This window comes from Agelaius phoeniceus, chromosome 1 (genome assembly GCF_051311805.1).
Source record: "Agelaius phoeniceus isolate bAgePho1 chromosome 1, bAgePho1.hap1, whole genome shotgun sequence".
NCBI classification, from domain to species: domain Eukaryota; kingdom Metazoa; phylum Chordata; class Aves; order Passeriformes; family Icteridae; genus Agelaius; species Agelaius phoeniceus.
In genome coordinates this window covers 34,106,536-34,130,911 of record NC_135265.1, presented here as the reverse complement: position 1 = coordinate 34,130,911, position 24,376 = coordinate 34,106,536, and the positions used below count along the sequence as shown (strand labels likewise).

Genomic DNA, 24,376 nt, shown 5'->3' with positions numbered 1-24,376 from the left:
TAAAGGAAGAATATAAAACTATTTTATTGACCACTGCTCACCAGTATTTACAATAAAGTAAACAATATACAGTCTGATAACATTCAAATTACTACAAAGTTAGTTTTCACCTGGTCTTCTTAAGACCGAGTGATCCCAAATACTAGAAAGAATGACCTTACAGGTTTAAAGGGCTAGGTTTGGGTAAAGAAGATACATGCACATCAATAGTATAGAAGACTACAAAACATCTGTGAGTTTGTTTAGACATTCATTATGATCCTGTAATAACTAAGGAAGTTCATCAATGTTTTATAAAAGCTTTTACCTAATATGGAGGAAGTAGTAGTATCAAATGCTCTCTTGTGGTAAATGAAACAAGTTGCAGAAAGCTTTTATTTACTTGCTGTTGATGCAAAACATACTACTTCAAAAAAATATCAAATTTGAAACTTGTTAGAATGTATGCTTCTCACATTGCTAATAAATCAAATTTCGGGTTTTAATATTCTTATATATAAAAAAAGCAATGCAAACAATTATTGTGCTTCATCTTCTGGGCATGAATGCCAAGTTAGCCGTTCTTCATAAAAAGCGATTACAATCTGAGGACACTTCACATTAGCTTCTTTGGCCAGCACCAGATCTGCCTCATCAGAGTCTTTCCTGATGTAGAAGAGAGCAGGATTTGAGAAAATTAATAATCAGTATTTCAAAACATTTAGCAGCTCTTCATAAGTTCTAAGTTCTGAAAACAACGTCAGCTAGAAACGTCAGCTTCCAGTATTCCTTTCACTAAAGCTACCAAGACTTTCCATGTTAATGGTAATGACGAGGTGTCATAGCTCCATTGTTCTTCCCTTCCCATGTATTTTCTGTTTGAAAGGAAAATGCTATTCAAAGGGAATCAGTCATAAGGTTACATACTGGAGTATATAATGAAAGAAGTAAAATTCAGTTACTTTTGTCTTTTAAAGACTAATCAAAGCTTCAAAGTAAGACTTCAAAATCAATAGGACCAACCAATCTTAAAGAGTTGGTACTTCCATGCAAATTACATTTGCTGTTTATGCAAATAACTTCCTGTATTTCATACTGTTATTCTTGATGCTGTCTTGGACTAACAAATGAAGCTTGCCAGTCTGACATGACTTCACTTCATTTTGAAGTCTATGCTGCCTTTAAAAGTCAGCTTTGTGCATATAAACTCATCTATGTTTGTTACCTAAGACCAATTATGAAAAACTCATCAACAGCAACTGAATTAAACAAAAAAAATGTCCTCTGTGTTTGATATTGCCAATTATCACTGCAGAAATTCAAACACTTGTGATCTTTGTTTTTCAACTTTTCTAAGTTTCACATAGAATTTATAGAAAATTTGAGAACACAGAAGGCAGACCATCTCCCACAGCACTAATCTTCAGCAGTCTAGGTAAATCCCAAGACAAATGATGTCTCAGGAGATCACTCAGTTTAACTCCATTCAGAAAATTCTGCCCTTCTCAAAGGCTGTGGAAAGCCATCCTTCTTATCCCATCGCCTTAAGAAATCTGACTCTCAGCAAATGTCAATTCAATCTCTTGATTTCTCAACACTGGGAAGAAGCATTAATTTTACCCCATTTGTTCACAAAGCAAGAAATCCTTCTCCCAACACTGTAGCTAATGAAGCTGGTCCCCATCTAGTCTCCCAACAACACAAACTCCCCACATCACTCTTGCCTCTTACTAGCCCATAATGTCAAGCCTCAACGTGTTGTTTATTCTTTATCCCCACCACTGCTTTCTCCCCTAGTTGCTTCCAATTTCACTTTGATGCATACAGAACAGCTGGCACTATGCTTGGTTAAACAGCTGGCTATCCAGCAGCTGGCTTCTGCTTATTGAAACATGTAAAGCTGGATTTCTGCCTGCCATTCCCTCTGCAAGAGCATTATCAAGATCCATTTTTTTCCATACAAATGCCAATTTCTTCCTATTTTATCAGAAATTACCTTTTAAAGTAAAACTGAACCAACAGAAATGAAACATATTTTGGGTTTTGAAGGAAGAGGGACTAAGTCCTAGCTGAATATAGAAAGCTTGTTTTTCTAAGAATACAAGGTTAATAAGGAGACCACCAGCTTCTGTGTCTTATTCCTGAGAGGAAGTTGTCTCTTTAGGCTAAGTGCAGCTGCCTGCCCTCCCTTTATGGACAAGAACTGTGGATGTAAGACTTACCATTTCATGAGGAACATAAGCTCTCCACTGCTATCCGTAGCCCCAATTATCCGCTCAGGATCAAGACCCCTTGCAAACCCTCTTGGCTTATCAACCTAGTAATTTAGAAGATGGTTATCTAGTTTAAGACAAAATTCTATTTTGGTACTAGATACAGGAATTTTTGTACATACATGCATGTGTGTATTCGTGTATCAGAACGAAAAGTACAGCCTTTAAACCAAATCAAATCTATAATTACATAGTATTTTTTCATGACCAATCTTCAGGCCAAGTAATTTAGAGGTAGGATAATAATAAAGGATTTTATATCCATGTTTCCAGCATTTATTTCTGAAAATATAATAGATGAAACAAATGGTCTAAAATAATTTCAGCAGATAAACAAACAAGCATGGTCAGTAAAAAGAACAAAAACAGCAAAGTAAAAATGCATGCCTGGAAGTGGAAAAAACATATCCTTTTCAGCAAAACAACAGGCATGGGTTGCCTATACCAACAGTGAAACTGCACCCTTGGGGAACACCTCAACTCTTCTTGGCTCACTGACATCACACTGGTGACAAAAAATATCACAACTATTTCCTGTATTAGCTCCTTTATAGGTTCATAATATCCTTTTAGAGACAGTGGCCACTATTGTACCAGATGAAGCCAAACAACTGACTTTATACAGAAAGCAAAATATTCTTTGTATAATTCATGGACTATTCTTTCTGATGCCTTCCAACCTTTTTGACAGTAACCACATGTCCAACTGCCTGCCTTCTCCAGTACATGAAAATGACTGGCAGTCTCAGGTTTCAAACCACTAGTCCAAAAGTTTACAGAAGAAAATGTGAACTGTTGAACACATTATTACGTGTCCATTATTCTGTACTTATCAGCATTAAATGTATCAGTTTGCCTACTCATTTAAACTGAAGGAGAAATCCAGACCTCTCAGGAAAGGTAGGCTTTTTTCACTCACCTCTTCTACTCCTTCTCCACCATTATGTCTGCTCCTAGTCTAAGTAACTGATTGATTTTCACATTTTGCCATCTTGCCAATCACCCATTCAAAACCATATACTAAATATGGCAGCAAACCAGAACTTCATCTTTGTTCCATTCATGGATCTTTTGTTCTAATAGAAACCTATTGCTTAATACCATTAATTAATAACTCTTAACCAGTGTTACTTTCAATTATTCAGTAAGTGGGATGATGGGACAATGTAAGAACTTCTAATCATCGTGTCAGTCAATCATTCTTTACTAACCATTTGGACAGTCTCATTACCCGCAATGAATATATACCCTTTTCAAACCACAGATCCAGATGCTAAGAAATTTTTACAGTTTTACATCAGTGTTCAGTCTCATTCTCAAAGTCACAATATGATTTTTGGGGGATGGAGAGGTAGGAGAGAGATGGAGGAAACAAAAACTTAACACATGAACATATACTTACAGAATCACGCTTTTTCTTTGATTTACTATCATCAGATTCGCTATCTGACAAAGATTTTCTTTTGGCACCATCTGTTTTTTCTTTACCAGCTTTCTGAGAGTTCAGAAAAGCTTCAATTAGCTCTGGACAATCTAAGTTCTCTTCAGGTTCCCATGTGTTGTCAGCACTGAAACATACACACATTTATGTAGAACTAAGTAAAAAAGAAAAATGTAAAACTAGCCCCATGGCTCCCCTTAAAATAAGCAACTTAATTTTTGTCTCACTATGTAAGGTAGGTCTGTTAAACCCTAAGGACGTTTATCTTGCCACCTTTAGTAGCCTTCATGTACTGCATTTGATGACTGAAAGGATGCTTCATTAGTATTGAAAACAACATTTTTAATCTGAAGGTAACAGAAAAAGCAGCTCTATTAACACCTGTGTTCTCAGTGGGGTATGAGAGTTGAAACAAGCAATCCACACCCTACCAAAACTTAACTGTCCATTTAAACTGACTCACTTCCCTGGCTCCTCTAAAGACTGTCCATGAAAACTAACAGTATGATATGAGTTACAGACAACAGAGTGTACACAGCAGTCATTAGAAACAGCCTAAGTATAAATCCATACATATAAGCTTTCAGACATGAGGAACACACTAAAGTTGTCTCTGAGCACTGAACACAACTATACCTAGAACTATCTGCTTCCTTCAGTTGACTGACTGCAGGACAGAACAAAGGTGGGCAGAGCTGGGCACTGCCTATGTTTCAGTGAGTATGCATTTTGCTAACTAAATTTTTAAGAATATTCCTCACAACCACTCTGTATCTCACATGCAAGTACTGGCACAGCACTACTGCACCAGCAGGATACCTACAAATTATTTTCCATTACAATAATATATTATTACAAGTTCAAATCAGACCCTCAAATACTAAACACATTGTGCTTCACATTTATGCACACATGACTACACACATTCCAGGTTGCCAGACTGCACAATGTTGCAATGCACTCACTTTGGGAGGTATGCAACAATAATATCATAGCATACATAACCATTAATGCACAAATTCTTCTTTCAGCTGTCAAAGCAAGCTGCCACAGTGTCACTGGAAGGAGGCACAACTACATTCCTTCTTAAACAATCAGCTTCTTAAGTCTACTGCAAAGTTTTAACATACATATGTAAGTCCTGGGAAAGACACTCAAAAATTCCTTTGATGTATGCCTAATGAAGGCCACCATTCCACAGGCATATTCAGTTAATTTGAGAACAGTTCAGGAAAATTAATAATAAGCAAACTATCTGCTTCAAAGGTGCCTGCTGTTTACATTCCTGCGTGATTTGTTACTCAGAAGTACCATTCATTCTGCTACATATATGATAACTGTCAGTCTATCTTACCTTGATAGCTATGGACACAAGCTCTATGAGAGTGGTAAAAGAACAATCACTAAGAACGTCGTAAAAGTTCTCAAATGTTTTATATAGAGTAAACAATGAACTACATTATCTTCTATTTTATCTTCATACTCGACTATCCCACTTGACTATGCATTTAAGAAAAAAAAAAAAAAAGTCCTTCCCTCAAGCTTCTTTAAAGTGGATGCCCATTGTCCAATCTCTTGTCACAGTTTCAAATCAATGGTGTTTATCATTCTATCAGGAAAAAAAAAAAAAAAAAAAAAAAAAAAAAAAAAAAAAAAAAAGGAATGCCTTACTCTGTAAATCCTTTCCACTTCAAGTAGTATTCCACCTTTCCATTTACAACACGTCTGTCCAGGACTTTCTCCACAACAAATTCTTCAGGCTCTGCCTCTTCAACTTTTTTACCTTTGCCATTCTGTTTCTTTCCCATTTTGTGCTACAAAAGAAATTCAGAATAACATTATTCTTTTTTATTCTTTTGCTTTACACAGTTACTTCACCGGCTTATTAACATTAAAGCCAGAAGCTCAGACTCCTTTCATGTTAGTGCATGTGGTCAGGTAACCTGAGCAAGACATGGTAATATTTTGGGTTTTTATCAGTTGCTTAATGAGATACCCAACACCAGTTTTTAAAAAGGTGAAATTTTTTTGTTCACATACTCAGTGACTATACTCCCCTTAAAAATTTAATTCTCAGTGCTACATGCTCAAAACATCAGGAAGCTTCTAAAAGTTAACTCTATGCCTGTGAAAAGGCAGAGGGCAAGGCAGAAGTAGAGAGAAGTAATAAGGAAACTGTGAAAATGCATAAAATAGAAAAGGGATGGTACTGAAAAAAGGTGGCTTCTACCTTTTCCAAAAAAAACCAAGGAGAAACTGATGGCAGCAAAGTTTATGACGTATTGCTACAATAAGCAAAATACTCAATAATAACCCGCAACTATTGAAGAGGACACATGCTAGGAGCATTCCATTACTGCAGTCCCTTCTCATTCTTAGCCATGCACCCATGTAACTTACAAAGAGATGTCACAAAGGTGCATACATTTAAGACTGCTACACTTAAGTACAGCACTTAACACATAAATGGAATTTTGCTAACTTACAAAACTTTGGAAGTGTTTTAAAGTTTACATTTGATAGTTCAGGTAATATTCTTTAAGTTCTTAATACAAATATTACATCCACATCATCCTCAAGGCATTCCCAGTTTAATAAGGCACAATTGAATAGCAGTAAAAGGACACATTTCAGAATTTCCTTGTTTGTAATCTTATAAAAGTTGGAACAAGCCTATCATGCTGTATCACAGTTCTGGAGGACTAGCAGACCAAAAGCAGTTTGCTTGCCATTTTGGACTGCACCTCATAAAGAAATTGTCAAGTGGCAGCCATAAACTAAGTATTAAGCTCCTAAGAGTTATGCAGCACCCTAAATCAAAGTGGACAGAAGTAATTCCTCACTAAAGCACTTTCTCTACAACAGAACACAGACAAGCAAATACCACAAAGCACCTCTATTTGCTTGATAGCCATTCTCTAGTCCTCTCTAATATGGGTTAGTTTGACAACACTGCAATTTTCAAATTTTCAAACTTTCAGACTTAGTAGAATTTTGTCTTGATGTGGTGAAAGGTAAAAAAAAAAAGTATGTTAGAACAAAAACTGTATTCTTTTAGTGAAGACTGGAAGATGCTTCTCTTGCCAAAGCCCTGTCTTTGTACCCCTTATTTTTAATAATTAATTTTTCCCTCCCTCCTCAAAATACTTCACTCTTTATGGTTAGCAACCCATAAATTGAAGGTTCAAAGTACAAAGAGGAGAAAAAGTCTCTAGTTTCTCATTTAAACAGCAAGTTTCTACATATATCTCACACGGCCATCATTTTGATTTGAGAGCATAGAAGAGAGAACAGAGCATGTATTTCCAATTAGATTTTAGGTGCCTGCATATCCCAGGTGTATTTTGACCACAGCATTCATGTCTGAAAAGTGTTAACTTAAGCATATTGGCTTTTTTTGCCTCCACAGGAAAAAGAATGCAAGACTGATATTGAAGGGAAATACAACATGAAGATGTCCAAGGCTTCTATGAGGGCAGCTTCTTTCAAAAAATGGAAGTGTGAAATAGAAAGGGGTAGATATGAGGGAAATAAACAAATAATAAAAGTAGCAGAGGGGAAAACGACAACACAGAAAAAGACAGACTCACTATACCATAGTAATAACATTATAATTACTGGTGATGAGGCAAGCAGGCTACAAGTGGGGAACATCTCCATCTGTATTCTCCGTTGGACTAAAATTCTTTGATTCAATGGAAGACTGTTTTCTGGTACTCTTTTCGGCTTCACTAATTCTTGTCACTTAAAGATCAATGTTTTGGATTTCTGTATCAAAGCAACAATTTGGTTTTTTACTTTCTAAAACTTAAGTATCTTAAGTATCTTCCACAGAGGAAAATGAATGTCATGGGGGTCTGTATTTTTTCTTGAAGTGCAGTAAGAAATAGCAAAATAAAGAGTATGCTGCTTCTGTTTTAAATATTAGAGATTTATTAGGTCTTGTGCATCAGCACTGCTCTTCAAACTCTTGAGCCTATTAAAATAACACTTGATTGCAGAGCCTGCAGAAATACTGAACATGTTAAAAACCTGTACATTCTGGGATTATACAAGCCCATGCACATCTCAGCCCACAAGTGAATTGTGACACCTGACTGAACTCAAAGAATACCAAATGCCCACTTGACCCCTGAAGCTCTCCTCTCTAGGGTTGCATGCTGTAAACTGGACATTTGACCATTGAAGGCTAATGTATAGCTTGTTTCTCTTTCTGCATTCAGAAGTCATATGACACTACATATGACAGAGGCAGATCTAAGGATAATCACTCTTTCTTTGGGGGGTAAGCTTAAAACACTGATGTGACACTGTGGTGTAGAATTTTAACATTCAAGATATAAGAAAATTGGAATTACAGCTCTAGAGCTACCCTATCCCTTAACACATTTAGGTTTTGCATGCAAATATATAACGAAGCAGAATTAGTTATGGTTCCCATGGGAACCATAACTGATTTTCCTGACCTGTGCAGCAAAATTCTTGACATCAAAAGATTAAAAATACTGCATTTGTAAGATTTTTTTCCTCTCTCCAAAGTGCCCTTCCCCACCCTGGCTAACTTCTTCTTCAAATTCGGGATAAGTGGACAATCAACTACTAACAGAAAGTTCAGACATTCACCTTGGTGAAATATTTTAAACTAGTACAACACAGAGGAAGCACTCCGTTGCACTTCTAAGCCAGGAGTTAATACAAGTTTTGAATATATTTTGAGCTGAGTAATCATTTCTGTAAATTTAAGAACAGGCCTTTTGAGTGCATTATAAACCAGCTGTTCTGCTATTGAAGTTCTGAATTGTGCACATGTATTTTTCCCTTACTTCCCCGTCTACACCTCAGATACATCTCACATTATACTTCTACAGGTCTGTCTTTTGTGAAACTATGTATCATTATTAGTAGAACTGTAGCCAGCAACCAACTGCCCTTAGGAGTCCATATTTTAATGTCAAGCAAAGCTTTAGAGGACTTGAGATCCATGAATGCATCATTAAAATGGTCCAGGAGGGGTTGACATCTGATAATCTCTGCTCCTATGAAATTCAAAGAAACTGTTATTTGTTAAAAAGCATTTCAAAAGGCATCTTAATTATGCCACATCATTTCTCAATAATGTTACTTTTCATCTGTAAAGACTGCCTTTTGTCAGGCAAATAGTTTTCTCCAAATACACTGGGAGAAATTAAATGAGTACATGATTTGGACTTTATTTTTTACATGTATGATGAATTACATGGTATGCTGAAAGGAGGCTAAAAAAATCCTCAGTATTTTCTATTGTAGAATAGATGAAATAGTGCAGAGTCCTTTCACACTTTTTTCCCAACAAGTTTCTCTTTAGAAATGGCAGATTTATTAAAACCAAAGACAATGTCCTTTCTAGTAGCCTTACTTTCTGGATCTGAAATTTTGGTCAGAATAATGCTGGGGAGGGGAGATGTGGATGTATCTTTTAAATGGAGATGCCAAGTTATAAGTTTGAAGAAAAATATGTTGATTAAATCCTTATATACTTTAGGTGTGCATGAACTTACCAATGTAGTTTTATTGGAGGCCATTTTTATTGCAGACTTGCAGAGCTTTTACTAGAAAAATGCATGACAATTAAAAGGAAGTTTGCATTACTCAAAGAAAGGCATCCCAAGACAAGCATGGTCCTTGTTCCAACCCCCATGTATTCATTGCATACAACATTTCTTACACGGATTAAATCCAGAACAAAAAGTAGGTTACTACTTTGTCCGGCATAACCCAGTAATGCACCATTAGGCTAGCCAGGATAAATGATACTGACAAGGTGGTATATAGGGTTGAAAAAATTTTTCCCAAGGCCTTCAAAAGCATAGACATGTTTCTAGGGAAAAGGGGGAGGACCATCAGGGATGCTTATTTCCTTAAACCAAATAGAACAAGAGCTCAGATTCTAGAAATTGAAGATATACCTAAGTTATATTAAATGCAAATATCCGATGGGGAACAGATATATTTGTGGTGCAATGAATCACCCATTATTCTTACATGGTAGCAAATTCTTACAAACAGCAAATATTTATCTTAATGCAACTATAACGTTGCCTTCTGATTCTCAAGTTGGCAAGAGTTAAGGTCCTAGAACAATATTAACTCAGCTAAGATGCACATATTACATATTTAACCTATGCAAATTACGTTGAATACAATCCATCCCCTTTTCCATGTCATTTCTCATACCGACCAGCTCCATAGGCATGTATTGTCACCGCCCCGCAGCGAGCTACAGAAATGCTAGAATTCCCCATATGCCTGGGTAAAGCAGAGAAGTCCTTTAAGGCCAGAAAGCCTCCCGGACTCAGCGATCCCGCCCAATCCTCCCCTGACACGGGAGGTGGATTTTGGCAGTCCCATGGGCGGTGGGGTAGGCGAGGTGGGAGAAGGGCCGGGGCCAGGGCGCCAGTGCCGAAGGTCTTGCCTTGTGTCTCCCGGAGAGGTAGCAGAAAGGGGTAAAAAAAAAAATCCCCAAAACCCAACAACAACCCCCCCCACCACAGAAGAGAGGCAGCCCTGCGGAGGCCTGCTGGGGGCGGCTGCGCCTCGGGCCTGCGGCGGGCGCACATGAGGCCGGCGGGGCCGCCCCGGGCGAGGTAACGGGGACGCAGGCCCCGGGCCGCTTCCGCCGCCGCTGACAGGGCCCCTTCCACGCCGTCTTCCCCCCGCCCCGTCACGATTCCCTCGGGCCGGGCACACGCAGGGACGGCCGGCGGGCCGGCTTTGTCTGCCGCGCGGGTGCCTCTGCCCCCGCCCCCGGCGCTGCTCTCCTTCCCCGTGGCGACAGCGCCCGCGGGTCCGGGGGCCGGCCTCCCTCCCTCCCTTCCCGAGCGGGTGCCGAAGCCCCGATTCCCCGACAGCTCCGCTCCGCCCGCCACCCCCCACCGCCAAGGAAGCGGGGGTGGGGAAGAAGCGGCGGTGGGGGGAGGCGGGCGGGTTGCGCTCCGCATCTCCCCGCGGCGGCCCGCAGCAAGCCGCAGAGGAAAGGGGAGTCAGGGAAGGGGACTCGAGGGTGAGTGGGGTGAAAGGAGGCGGCTGCAGCGAGAGAAAAGAGGGAGAGAGAGAGAGAGAAGGATACAGACTTCAATGGTGCCCAGCCGCTTGGGTCTCCTGTCTCCTCCTGGCTCCCGCCCTGCGCGCACTGAGCGGCGGCGGCAGCAGCAACAGCGACATCCGCGGGGGGCTGAGGCGGGGGGTGGGGGCAGGGAGGGAGAGAGAGGGAGGGCGGGAGGCGGAGGGCGGGGAGCGGCGCGGCGGTGGCTGGCGGGGCTGGGCTGGGCGAGCACTGCGCGCCGGCGGCTGTGACGGGGCAGAGCGCACGACGCCGCCGCCGCCTACGCGCGAGCCGCTACAACCTCCGACCGTCGTCGCCGCCGGCACAGGAGGGGGGCCAAGACGTCTCTCCAACGCGGGGCGAGCGCAGGACCGCGCCAGGCGTCCAAAAGAAGGAAGATGCCTCGCGGCGACCGGGAAAGCGACTGGGTAAGCCTGGGGGAGCGGACGGGGTTGGCAGACCCCGGGAGCCACGGCCGCCATCATGGCCGCCGCTGCGAATGCGCGCCGGGCCGATGCTGCCCGCCGCCGCGGAGCGAGGCCCTCGATCGGTGCGGCCGGGCGGGCCTCGGGCGCGCGGAGGGCGGGCGAGGAGCGCTGGGGTGGGTTTGAAGCTCATTTGGAAGGGTCCCCCTTGGAGCGCGGCCATTTCCCGCGTTGCGGCGGGGAGGCCTGGGCGTGAGCAAGGGGAGGGGGGAGGGAAGCGGGCTCGGAAAGCAGTGGGGCTCTGAGGCCCTAGAACTCATTCATAAGTGGGAAAAGAGGTTCGGGGAGTCTGCTGGGGAGGCCTCGCTGCGGGCGGGAGATCCGCGGGTGGATCCGCGGTGAAGCTGAAAGGGAGGGGGAGCAGAGGGGGCGGGAAGAAAGGAGCTGCTCCAGCGCCATTTCTTTGGCGCGCGGGGCGGCAGCACTCACCCTTTGTCGCGGTGCGTGTAGGGCTGCCGGAGAGGGAAAAAGGGAGGGGAAGAAGGAGGGGAGGAGAACAGAGCGGCGGAGCGGGCGGCACGCCCGATGCCGACGGTGCGGGGTAGAGCGGAGCGGGCTGCGGTGAAGTCCGCCTCCCTCCCTCCGCCGGGGCCCCGCGATGTGTCGCACTTGTGCCAAAATCTGTGTAGCTCTCACTTCCTCCTGCCTGGGCGGAGGGGGAAGGGGGCCACGGTGAGGTTTCGGGGGGCGATGCGCGGCCGCCCCCGACTAATATTAAAGCCGAGGTTTGAGCCTTCGGGGCCTTTTGTCAATTTCCGGAAAAAAAACCAAACAAAAACAAGTGACACGGTGCCAGCAGCGTTTGAGGCCGCTTCGGCTGCGCTCGGGCACGTCTCGCGAGCCTGTCGGTTGTCGGAAACTGCCGAGCTGGCTGAAGTAGTCGATGACTTGCTGCGTCTTTCTGTCCGGAAATTGCCGAGCTGGCGCCGAGCGCCATTTTCGCCTGCTGCGGCAGATTCCGGAAATTACCGAAGCGAGTCGAATGGGCTTCCATTCCTGGTTCGGCTTTTTCCGGCGGCTGTCGAAGCGGATAAGCTCGACGACGACAGCTCCTTCGGCTCATTTCGGAGACGGCCATTACTAACGGAGTCGATGACTTTTCATTATACGATAAAAACACGTAGGGGCGTTATTCAGAACTGCAGCCCCTTTGGAGATATTTAAGCTCCAGATCCTGGCTTTTTTTTTTTTTTTTTTTTTTTTTCCTTTTTTTTTTTTTAATTAATTAAACCTCGGAAGCGAGCCCGAGTAGGAGGGCGCTAACACTACGCGGAGCTGAATTTCAAATTACGTAACAGCTCAGGCAGCCATTACCGACCGGTTGTACGGTACTCTCGGGCAGGAATACATAAACCATGAAGAATATGGTACGTGGAATGGGAGAGTTTAGAGCTTGCTTTTAAGGAGGGAGACGCGTTTGCTTGTGCAGACAGAGTGATTTTTTTCGGGGCTGAGCATTACAAGCAAGCTTGGTCGTCCGCGCAAGTCCTGGCGCTGCTGCTGGGTCGCAACGCGGGGTGGATGCTGGATGTCTTTGCGCAGAGGAAGGTTCTGGAAGCGGCGACTGGGGCTGGCGCGCAGACAGGCGAGGCGGCGGAAGCTGCGGTGACCGCGCATGGCGGACAGCGCGTTCTTGAGCCCGTGGCCATGGCTATTAGCTGCGCTGCTGCTGAGGTGTCGCAGGAGGAGGGGGAGTCGGAGCTCCGCGGGCTGGGGGCCGTCTTGGCCCCGCCAGGCGCGGAGCGGCCGAGGCCGCGCTGCGGGTAATGGCGGTGGCGAGGGGGAGGGGTAAAATGGCGGCCTGGCCGAGTCTCGTGGCTGCGAGGGGCAGTGGGGATCCCTCCGGCAGAGCGGGGTGCCAGCTGTAGTCGTCAGGTATTCACGGGGGCGAGAAGGAGCGCCGGAGAGGTCTTAGTACCGTGTGTGTAGGTGCACGCTAGAAACAATTTGCTGCGCTCTCCCTGGAAGCGGCGGCTGCTCCCGGGCGCCATTTTCCCCGCCCGGCTCGGGGCCGCGGTGTTCCCGCTGCCGCCACATGGCGGAGCCGGCGCGGCCGCTGCGTTCCGGCTGCCACAGGCGGCGGGCGAGCAGCCACTGAGGGATTGCCGAGCCCTGCAGTTCAGGGATCCCCCCTCCCTAGTCTCCCTTAAACGTTTTTGTTACCCGAATTCTTAATTCCGCAGTCAGCGTGGATTATGTGTGCGCACGTTACTGCTATATGAAACACCTTTCCTTGCTCTGGTGATTAATATTTCAGTAAAGGTTATGCATTTTTTAGTGCTTTCAAGTTGCTTTAAGCCTGTGAAGGAAAGGTTTAAAATACACACGGATGAAGATCCTACAGAGGTAAAAATTTGCTCTGGCGCTTGATTCCTGCACGGGATATACTGTGGAATTCTCGAAAGAGGTGTTACCTCCAGCTTTTATACTGTGGCCTTTTCTAAGTATGAGATGTCTGTGTCTTTACCAAAAGAGCATTTCCTCAGGATTCTAAGAGGTACTGGCATGATGATAGTTATTGTTGTACATTTTATACTTTCTGCACAAACTTTAGATGGGCAGAACTCTCTGGACTTTGGTAGGAGGTTAATGTTATTGCCATCCAGAGCTTCTTGAAACTGGCTCATTTAAGACAAATAGTTTCTCTGCATCTAGAGATTGTCTGCATGTTCGTGGAGCAGCCTGTGTATGCTGTTTTGGCACAATGGTTTTCATTAAGAACTAGTGATGAATGTTGTTATTGCTGTTTTCTGACGTGTGGTGCCTAGCTATTCTAGGTAGATCATGACCCTAAATACATCTGTACAATGCATTAACTATTGTGTTCAGTGTCTGTTAGTTATATGTAGTATATTTTTATAATTGTTCTATTCTTTCCTTGAGTTCCATTTACAGGTTTATAGCTATTTTCAGGAGTAAACATAACACTGAAAATATCTTACCTGCCTACTAAACTTTCTTAATTCTCATATTATTTTATAATAATGCCCTTTATTAAATGTATGGTAATTGATTATACAGGAAAAAGGTGTCGTGTAGATCTATGAAACTGTAAGCAAATGGTCCCTAATTCTCAAGCAGCAGAACTGAAGGGAGGATTTTTATTTTTGCAGTATTGATGCTTAAATTTTTTTCTACCTCCTACTCAAAATTAATAAATGGCATATTGATGTATATGATTTTTTTTATAGTGGTCTGGTGTGCAGTGTTCTTCTGTTTGTTCCTTTTATGCAAAGAGGTGAAAATAAATTAGTTAAAGCACGTGTCTGCTGCTTTTGAGCACGTGTCTTATTTTGACTGTCCTTTGTGTAAGGAGGAGACAGTACTAGCTTTCTTTTTATTCCTAGAAGAAAAAAAAAACTAGATCCAACAGCAGATTCCAAATATTTTTCAAGAGAAATTTGAACTCATCAGTCTTAAATAGAGGATGTATTTGGAAGAAGGAGGGGAGAAAGTTGATTTCCTTGTCAGACTGCAGTATATGAGGCTGGCAATACGGAGGTGTATTTTGAAGAAAAAACCCTGGGTTGTCACTGCCTACAGTAATTGTGTTCTGTTATATGCATCTTGATCTAGGCCTGCCTTGGACAACTTCAGAAAATATGTTGGTCTGCATGCAGCTTGGCTTAATACTTCTAAAAGCATATGTGTACTGAAGTATTTCGCTTGTTTTCTTAGGCTCAGTGTTTTTCTAGTTTCCTATTTAAATTTAGCTTAATACCCATTGCACAGTTAATCGTGTTGTGCTTGTCAATTACACCTCCTGCTGCGATATTTGAGTTGTATAAAAAAATAACCACCATACTGAAGAAAACACACAACCAAACACCCAAGCAGATTTTCTTGATTTTTAAAGTTAGTTAACAGTAAAAAGCTGAAGTGATTTGAGTTCTGTTGTCCCTAGAAGAACAGTTCTCTTCAAAACAACATTCTAAAATAATGAATTTGTAGAAGAAAACTACTTCTTAGTGCATTTTTTAAGTGTTTGGCATGAATTTTCATACATATGAGCTGGTGATACTTTTGTATGTAGAACCTGGCAATTAAAAGGCCTGGTTTGTATAAAAAGTTACAGTAAAAGTGCTTTGAACTGGTAGAAGTCGGAAGGTTCTTCTTTCTGCTTTAGTTTACCAGTACATACAAAAAAGTGAATTCAATAGCTTATTACTGGTCCTGTTTGTTGTTGGGTTTGTTTGGGTTTTTTTATGATGTTCTTGTTAGTGCATAAAAGATCTTTGCTTAACAAGTGCATTGATAGTTTCTTCGCAAGAAAATAAAGACTTACTGAAAGCATTAGTGGATATGAATATGTATTATTCACATTTCTACTTTGAAAGGAATTATTTTAATGGTGCTCCTGTTGAGGGTGTATAGGTTTGTTGGTAATTCCAGTGGTGTGGGATTCCAGGTTAATTTTACAGATGCTTGAGTTTCATTTGTTTTAGTAATTATGGAGAATGTATGAATTGTTAACCTGTTAGAGAACATACTTAGATGTATTTAATTGATTTTTACTTACAAAGCCTTGGATGAATTTTAACCATAATGGTTTTTATAATTGAATATTCCCCAGGATGGAACCAGACGGTATAAATTAATTCCTATTTTCTGTAATAAAAACAAATCCCAAAGTTCTCATTTTCTTTAAAAAGCATCTCATATGGGTCTTACAGAGGAGTATTCTGAAAGTCTTCAAGTGTGGTCCCTTGTTTTTGATATCTAGAGGGAGACACAGGAATAAAGACTAAAAAAAATTTGTTTTGTAAAAGTGGGCCTGTAGAATTGCAAAATTGCTTAATTTCTTTAATGGGAGTAGAACCTTTAGAAGAGCCAGGTCTCATTTTGAAAACAAATCTTACTGAAAGTCTTTGATACCTATGAAAATCTTGGTTAGTGTTTGATTTGCTAATGCAGAAGAGGTGTTTCAAATGATATTAATGTAATCTTTTTTTTTTCCCATGGCAGAGGGAAAAGGAGCAGTTCCGCAAACTGTTTATTGGTGGCTTAAGCTTTGAAACCACAGAAGAAAGCTTGAGGAGTTACTATGAGCAATGGGGAAAGCTTACAGACTGTGTGGTAAGTTTAGCATACCAATACATAGCAGTGGCATGGAATGTGTAGGAATTTTAAATGTTTGTTTTCTGGATTGCTTAGAGAAGATGGAATATTAGCTTTTAATGGTACAGTTGGTTGCTTTATACACAGTTCAGTCCATTGTAGGAATGCGTAAATTTTACTCTTGCAAGCCTAATTGAGTTAGGGAACATTCACAATCTGTTTTCTGTAAAATTCTCCCAGATTATCTAACCACTGATTCCAGCAGTTCAACTTTGGTATCTGAAAGTTGTCTGAAGTGCATTAGAAAGTGCTTACAGAGAGCATTATTACATGTGTGTGGTTGGTAACATTTGGCAAAAAACTGGTGTCTTGGTAAGCAGTAAGCAGCCTTAGTAAAGCTGGAAAAGGATGTCTTTCTCTGTGATGTTTTCATAGAGTTGGAAGAAACCATTTACTTTTTAACCATGCACTGACAAGTTCATCACTAAACCATGTCTGTAAGCACCTCTGTTTTTGTGTCTTCTGAATACTGACAGGGATGCACCCCACTGATCTAGCAGCATTTCTGAGTTAACTGAGTCTTGGAGGACAGCAGTGGTTTGAATTTCTTTGATCCCAAGCAGTGTCACTCATATTATATCAACAGAGTCTGCTACTTTGTGTTTTGAAATCAAAGCCAGGAAAAAGTAAATTAAGTTTACACACTTACTCTTAATACTGTTACCAAAAAGCTTAACATGAGACTGATACAAATAGTTTAAATGTCTTTATTGATTCTAGGTAATGAGGGATCCTGCAAGCAAGAGATCAAGGGGGTTTGGCTTTGTAACATTCTCTTCCATGGCTGAAGTTGATGCAGCTATGGCTGCAAGACCTCACACGATTGATGGAAGGGTGGTTGAGCCTAAGAGAGCTGTGGCTAGAGAGGTAAGTGTGGCTTTGAAAGCAAATGCTTCTTATGCTTTGAAAAATGCCTGTTTTGGTCAGACAGTTAGGCTTTGTTCTTGTTTGAAATTGCCTGGGTTTAAATTACCTGGTTCAAAGCCCATAGTTGGGGTGTTATTTCCCACACTTTTAGTCTCTTATATAAATGTCTACTATTACAGTAAATTATTATGTTATTCTGGTTATGGAATCATATCTGCAAGGGACATATCTGTGGTCTGAAACATGTTGTAGCAAACATGTTCTGTTGAATATTTGTGATTATGCAAATTCCAAAGTAACTTTTCTGGAATAGTTCCTTGCACAAGCCTCAAATTAATAAACTCCTGTCAGTTTTTCTGATTATTCCAAGATCTTTCTGGGGTATTTCTAAAAGGTACATAAAACCAGAGCCAGGTAACTGTGGAACAGAGGTGCTTGAGGAGCAAGGGTGGATTATAAGGCAAGTTCTGTTCACCACACGGAAGCTCTGGAAGGGTTTACCAGATTATGGTTGGATTGATGAACTGGATTTGAATGAGCTGTCCCAAAGATATGGGGAAATGGAAATTGTAATCATTGGTAGCCCCTGTTAGCTATCCCAATTTTCTTGCCATTCTCTGCAGAATGCAGGGTTGGTTGGCATTTGGAAAAAGGTAATTAAAACAGCATGTGTGTATGCTGTTTAATGGGATTAAAATGCATAGTTGTGAATTTGCTGAGGTTGAAGGGCCTTGAAACAAGTGGAATGTGGGTTCACTGCCTTTGGAGTATTGGGCAGAAGAAGCTGATGCATCTTTGTTTTAACAATTACAAAAGTCATGCACGAACTTAAGTTATTAAATACTTGCAGTTCATTCAAACAGTTGATCTCTATCATTTTTCAGTGCTTTTAAAGCTTTGACATAAAAGGGGGAGGAAAAACCTCCAAGTAATGCTGTGTTACTTTCCTCTTAGAAGGCCCCCTAAATGAGCTTGCATTACCTTAAAAATCGTAGTTTATCTGAGTTCTATTCCTGAGATCCAGGTAAAATAGTGCTTTGTGAAATTGGGTTTTTTTGTGCTAATTTAGAAAGTTCTTTTAACAGGAATCTGGAAAACCTGGTGCTCATGTTACTGTGAAAAAATTATTTGTTGGTGGTATTAAAGAGGACACTGAAGAGCACCACCTTCGTGACTACTTTGAGGAGTATGGAAAAATCGACACTATTGAAATCATTACTGACAGACAGTCTGGTAAAAAGAGAGGGTTTGGATTTGTTACATTTGATGACCATGATCCTGTGGATAAAATTGTATGTAAGTAATTTCACTCCTTTTTTGGATAGTATTATTTCTTACAGCCTCAGTGTAAAGCTAAACTTACAGATAATGGGATTAGTTATGTGCCTGTATTATTTGCTACATCATAGGTTGCTGGATTGTGTGGGAACATGTATTTCAAATAAGTGTTGTCATCCTTGTTAAAAAATTGTATGGTATTTTGTGTTCTTTTATATGATTCAGGATGTGTTTGTATTAGAAGTCTGATATTCTGACTTGTTGCCAGTTAAATGCTGATAGCCTGTTATTTGATACGGTTACAGTGCAGAAGTACCACACCATCAATGGACATAACGCAGAAGTAAGGAAAGCTCTCTCTAGACAGGAAATGCAGGAGGTTCAAAATTCTAGGAGTGGGAGAGGAGGTATGTACGAGTAATGGTTAATAGTTTGTGGTTGATTTTTGTGTTCACTTTCCACAATCTCGCTACTTATAAATGTTAAACTGATACAGGAAACTTTGGTTTTGGTGATGCTCGTGGAGGTGGTGGCAACTTCGGTCCAGGACCTGGCAGCAATTTCAGAGGGGGAGCCGGTAAGACAGGCATGTTTGTTGCATTTACATTTTTTACCTTATTAATGCTGTCTTTCTGGTTTTGGAAAACTTTGTATGCTTTGGTGCTATTTGACTTAAATGCACCTGTAGCAGTTGAGAGAATTTTTGGGAAAAGTAACTTGCAAGTGAACTTGTGTTTTGGTTTTTCTGTTTTGCTTTGGTTGTGGTTTTTTGGTTGGGTTTGGGGTTTTTTTAGCTTTTATTGAAAGCCAAAAGTAATCTAAACGTAATTATTTGCTAAAAAGAGATTTCTCTGGTTCTATGCAGTGCTTGCCTGACATTTTAAAACTGGGCACCCTACAAACCCAAGAAAAGAAAAAATGAAGAACGATGATTGGATGTTTAGCTTTATTTTTCTGAAGTTAATTGTACATGTTCTTAATTGATAATTTCTGAGATTTAGTTCTGAAGGTCATAAGAGTTTGAGAATTTGACTAGTTTGCTACAGGTAAATTGAAATCCGTTGGGGTTTTTTCTCCCCATAGATGGATATGGAAGCGGACGTGGATTTGGTGATGGATATAATGGATATGGCGGAGGACCTGGAGGTTAGTTTGCTATTGTGGTGGTGATGTATTTTTCTCTCATTAGGAAACACTTCCGTATTTATATTCATATGTATAAAATTTATCTGAATTACCTGAGCCATTTTGCTAGCTTTAAGAAATGTACATGGTTGTTGGCTTATGTCACATTTCCATATGGCAGATTGTATGGTTATTTTTTGGACAAGCATTCTTATCTTTAGGATGAGTGGGTCTTAAATTTCCTGGAAAATGAGGATTTTAATTAAACCTTTCAATTGAGATCTTTAGGCAGTCTGACTGTTGGGGTTTGGTCATAGTTCAGTTAGGGTAGGAGTTAGTATGTGCTTTAAAAAATACTGTGCTTAGAATTTTCTTTACAAAACTACCTTTTTCATTCTCTTTGTTCTTCTAAACAGAAAAATATTCTTTGTGTATAATTTGAGTGCATTTTATATTGAAAAGCTCATTTAAAAGGATTATGTTCTCACAGGTGGCAACTTTGGTGGCAGTCCTGGTTATGGAGGAGGAAGAGGAGGCTATGGTGGAGGAGGACCTGGTTATGGCAACCAGGGTGGGGGCTATGGAGGTGGTTATGACAACTATGGAGGAGGTAACGTTTAGGCTTAAATTGTTCAAGCATTTCAGTTACAAGTTACTGCAAGTCATTTGAGTTTGGGGGATGGTTGTTTGGAAATGTTGTGGAAGGAAGTTGTTGTTTTTCAAGTAGTATGAAATAGAATGAAAACATTGTTTGGTGCATGCACTGCTGGAATACATGTGTGATTTTGTACTTTATTTAGAATTTTTATAATGGGGTGTCTTTGAGTGTTGCATCCATTTTAGCTCATGTAGGTATTTCTCCACTTTTGTGTCGATAATACAGGCAATTATGGAAGTGGAAACTATAATGATTTTGGCAACTACAACCAACAACCTTCAAATTATGGTCCGATGAAAAGTGGAAATTTTGGTGGCAGCAGGAACATGGGGGGACCATATGGTGGAGGTATTGTATATGTCCTGTGTATTTCCTTGTAGTTGGAGTGGGTGGATTTCTAGGACTTGGGGGAAATAAAAGACATGGGGTGGTAGCTGTTTTGAACTAAAAAATGGTAGACTGAGATTAGGTATTAGGAAAAAAACTTACTGTGAGGGTGATGAGGTGCTGGAACAGGTTGCTCAGAGGTGGTGTGAGTGCCCCATTGCTGGCAGTATTCAAGGCAAGGTTAGATGGGGCTTTGAGCATCCTGGTCTAGTGACAGATAACCCTGCCCATGGCAGAGGGTTTGGAACAAGATGATCTTAAAAGGTCCCTTCCAATCCAGGTTATTCTATGTGCTTCCAAGGTGGGTATGTAGGAATTGGATAACTTCTGCAGTAGATGGACTGAAGTGCCTGTGTTCTTTCTGCAAGTTTGCTTCAGTGTCTTGATATTGTAAAGCCTGTCTCAGGGAAATTTATTTTTATTATTTTGAAACAGATAAGACATACTAACTTCTTCCACAGTGTTGTGCAATTTTGAGTTTAAAGATTCTATTTCATGTTCTTTGCTGTCAGCTCACACTATTTGTGGAGAGTCTAGTTACTTAATTTCCATCATATTTGCTGTGATTTTTATCCTCTTTTTTTCTGAGGCATCCTACTTTTTGTTGTCTAAAATGGAGTATCAGGCTTGTGAAATGGAAACTGAAACATGATGCCCTTTCTTATAAGGTTTAGCCTGCAAGCAAATTCAGCCCTCACAGTCTCAAGACAGCACAGTGCATCAAATTACATGTGGCACTGTTGAATCTTCTAAGATTTCAGCATGTAGTTGCTTCCTGTGGCAGTCTTTGGAAGTTCTTTAGAGGAAGACAGTGAAATGTTAGAAGTCGGTGTTGCAAATGCTATCACTGGAAGTAAAGCAGATGTTACTCTTCATTTAGTCAAGCTTTGATTGATTGCTTCTGTGAAAAACCTTCCTAGATTTAAAAATGCACTGATGGGACCGTTCTGTTTCTTGTTCTGCAACTGCAGGAAACTATGGTCCCGGGGGCAGTGGAGGAAGTGGTGGATATGGAGGGAGGAGCCGTTACTGAGTTTCTTCAAGCATGCCATGGGTAAGTATGTTTTTAAGTGTTAAAATTGCAGTGATTCTTGAGAGTAGCTGCAGGAGTTAAAAGCTTTTTAGGATATTATCTTTCCTTTAAAAAATGGTTAGATGAATAATTTCATAACCTATTTTTTTACTCTTTACTTCTGTTGAAACAGGCTTCACTGTATAAATAGGAGAGGATGAGAGCCCAGAGGTAACAGAACAGCTTCAGGTTATCGAAATAACAATGTTAAGGAAACACTTATCTCAGTCATGCATAAATATGCAGTGATATGGCAGAAGACACCAGAGCAGATGCAGAGAGCCATTTTGTGAATGGATTTGGATTATTTAATAACATTACCTTACTGTGGAGGAAGGATTGTAAAAATGCCTTTGAGACAGTTTCTTAGCTTTTTAATTGTTGTTTCTTTCTAGTGGTCTTTGTAAGTGTAGAAGCATTCCTTTGATAATGTTAAATTTGTAAGTTTCAGGTGACATGTGAAACCTTTTTTAAGATTTTTCTCAAAGTTTTGAAAAGCTTTTAGCCAGGATCATGGTGTAATAAGACATAACGTTTTCCTTTTAAAAATTTAAGTGCGTGTGTAGAGTTAAGAAGCTGTTGTACATTTATGATTTTAATAAAATAATTCTAAAGGAAATATTGTGTAATTTTAGATTTTTTTTTAATACTGTAAAATAAGGCAAGGAGTGGGTAGTATAAGGTCCCACAAATAATACAAAGCTATTGTTGTACGTGTAAAATTTAATGCTGGTGAGAAAAAGTATGTTGTCTGTAAATTACCAGGTTTAAAATATCTAGGTAACTTAAGGGGTATCTCTGCAAGGAGAAACACCTTTTTAGATTTTTTAGATGCTGCTTCTTCAATGGCAAGGAAAGGAAAAAACCCCAGCAAGGTACTCTTCCAGGGACGCAGGTCTAGTACAAGAGAACTCTTGAAAACGTCACTAAAAGTTCAGCCAGTCTTAAAAAGCTGTGCTGTATCTCTGCAAACTTTAACTACGGTAGATTGTTTATAAGGATGGCAACGAAGGCTGAGGGTGTAGAGCAAAATAGTTCTAAGCTTCAGTTAAACTTCTTTAGGTAAGATCTTGTTTACTTTTCCTTTCTTAATGTTTCAAACCCAAGAAATTAATAATGTATGACAGTATTCTTTCAGTATAGTCATTATCATTATGTAGTTTAACATATAGCAATGAATTGAGTTAACTATTACAAATTGAAAAGAAATTTGTGAATCCTGTTTTCTTGTATTATTAAATTTTTTTACAAAAATAATTGTTAATTTCAGCTACTTAACATATTTTTTTCCTACTGGAATCTAGCTATGATATGAACCCTGGACAAGCATAGACTGCTGCCACTGTACACTGCTACAGTTGAACAAATGAGACCTGCAAGTGTCCATTAGTAAAGCTTTGCAAGGGTTCCATCCCTGGTGTTGGTAGTTAAAATGGTAGGTCACAAGTTAATTAAATCATACAACTTTATTTTTGCATCCTGCAACATTTTCTTTTTTCTTGGGAGTCTATGCATTATGGTGGTTGCAAGGTAATGCAATGAAGGTAGTTCTGTGCTGTTGAAAATGAACTATGTTGTTCCGTGTCTTGTCTGCTGTAATCTATTCTATATAACACATTTCATCCCAAAGGTTCCCAAGTAACTGTAGAGTGTTTACGTGTAAAGAAAAATTTCACCACAGAATACATCTGCCTCTGTGAAGGAATGTGTCGTCCATTTTCTTAACAACTGCATAAGCAGTTCTTTAGGAGGGCAAGTGAAACCTTCAAATGAAACTGCAGGTGGTATTTCATAAGTGTACAATGTATTTGTGTAAATTGGAATTTGGCTAGAATGTTGAGGTTTCCACCATTTTTTATAGTTCTTGCAGCTAACAAACCTTAGTGCCAAATTTAGTCAGCCTTACTCTCACTGCATTGAATGTTTGCACCTCAAATTGATGGAAATTTATCAAGTATTGAATGAGTTACTCAGAGTAAGGGTGGCATACTCTACTAGATTTGGTTTTAAATAAAAATCAACAAAACCTGTCAAAAAAAAAAAGGCAACCAAAAATGCCTTAATTTCAAAGTTCATTGCCTTTAAAAGGCTACCCATTGAAGAACGTGGACTCAGCTAACAAAAGTCCTGTTCCTTTTGTGTTAGACACACCAGTGAACTGCTTATACTTTTTTTTTAAAAAATGGCTGAAGTTCCCCTATTGGTAATTTGGTTTAGACATATGTGATAAACATCTTCAGATACACTTTTTTTTTCTTTGGCAGGAAGGTGCCATGCTGCAGGTAACTAATGAAGAAGTGGTCAACCACAGAAACGCTTCAAGAAATAAGAAATTCTGTATCATCAGAAAATAGTTGTTTTTGCTGCCTTCATTAAAAATCTAGAGGTTAAATGAGTACTGATAAAACATCACAATTAGTACAGATCCCTGTAATGATGGGTTTTTTAAATTATAGTAATAATGTCTTGTAAACCTTTCGAATAAAATTCAGATTCGTTAGGAGAAACAAATCACTAATGTTAAAATAGCAAACATTCTGTGAGTAGAAAGTTTAACTACATATATTTATAACTTTCATAGCTTTAAAATAAAGTATTTTTATACCAAAGTA

General features: G+C 40.4%; 2 protein-coding genes across 10 annotated transcripts; one reads left to right on the top strand and one right to left on the bottom strand.

Annotated features, from left to right (window-relative positions):
* Nucleotides 1-11,822, bottom strand: CBX3 (chromobox 3). Of its 5 annotated transcripts, XM_077176246.1 has the most exons (7): nt 10,803-10,900; nt 9,231-9,281; nt 7,312-7,461; nt 5,365-5,507; nt 3,655-3,820; nt 2,202-2,296; nt 1-645 (listed from the first exon to the last, which is right to left on the bottom strand). In XM_077176246.1, exons 3-7 carry the CDS (start codon nt 7,351-7,353, stop codon nt 519-521), a joined length of 573 nt encoding a protein of 190 aa, XP_077032361.1. In that variant the 5' UTR covers nt 7,354-7,461; nt 9,231-9,281; nt 10,803-10,900; the 3' UTR covers nt 1-518. The 5 variants fall into 5 exon arrangements, with proteins under 5 accessions (XP_077032361.1, XP_054506183.1, XP_054506174.1 ...); XM_054650208.2 differs by lacking the exon at nt 7,312-7,461 and having other exon boundaries at nt 10,803-10,941; XM_054650199.2 differs by lacking the exon at nt 9,231-9,281 and having other exon boundaries at nt 10,803-10,939.
* On the top strand, nt 11,029-24,376 carry HNRNPA2B1 (heterogeneous nuclear ribonucleoprotein A2/B1). 5 transcript variants are annotated; one of them, XM_054650169.2, is made up of 13 exons: nt 11,029-11,202; nt 16,225-16,335; nt 17,098-17,244; nt 18,330-18,540; nt 18,828-18,929; nt 19,019-19,099; nt 19,606-19,668; nt 20,138-20,257; nt 20,531-20,653; nt 21,664-21,746; nt 21,898-22,826; nt 23,069-23,199; nt 24,029-24,376. In XM_054650169.2, the coding sequence occupies exons 1-10, from the start codon at nt 11,173-11,175 to the stop codon at nt 21,723-21,725; spliced, it is 1,050 nt and encodes a 349-aa protein (XP_054506144.1). In that variant the 5' UTR covers nt 11,029-11,172; the 3' UTR covers nt 21,726-21,746; nt 21,898-22,826; nt 23,069-23,199; nt 24,029-24,376. The 5 variants fall into 5 exon arrangements, with proteins under 5 accessions (XP_054506144.1, XP_077032316.1, XP_077032323.1 ...); XM_077176201.1 differs by having other exon boundaries at nt 19,019-19,108; XM_054650177.2 differs by lacking the exon at nt 11,029-11,202 and adding an exon at nt 12,470-12,626 and having other exon boundaries at nt 19,019-19,108.

Bases quoted from the DNA above. Each gene is read 5' to 3' on its own strand.
- HNRNPA2B1 (XM_054650160.2), top strand. From the start codon at position 11,173: ATGCCTCGCGGCGACCGGGAAAGCGACTGG. The intron at 18,541-18,827 runs GTAAGTAATTTC...ATACGGTTACAG, and splicing joins TCCTGTGGATAAAATTGTAT to TGCAGAAGTACCACACCATC. The intron at 19,109-19,605 runs GCATGTTTGTTG...TTCTCCCCATAG, and splicing joins AGGGGGAGCCGGTAAGACAG to ATGGATATGGAAGCGGACGT.
- CBX3 (XM_054650199.2), bottom strand. From the start codon at position 7,353: ATGGAGATGTTCCCCACTTGTAGCCTGCTTGCCTCATCACCA. The intron at 5,508-7,311 runs GTAATTATAATG...TTTCTTTTGTAG, and splicing joins GCCTGCTTGCCTCATCACCA to CACAAAATGGGAAAGAAACA. The intron at 3,821-5,364 runs GTAAGGCATTCC...TGTATGTTTCAG, and splicing joins AAGTGGAAAGGATTTACAGA to TGCTGACAACACATGGGAAC.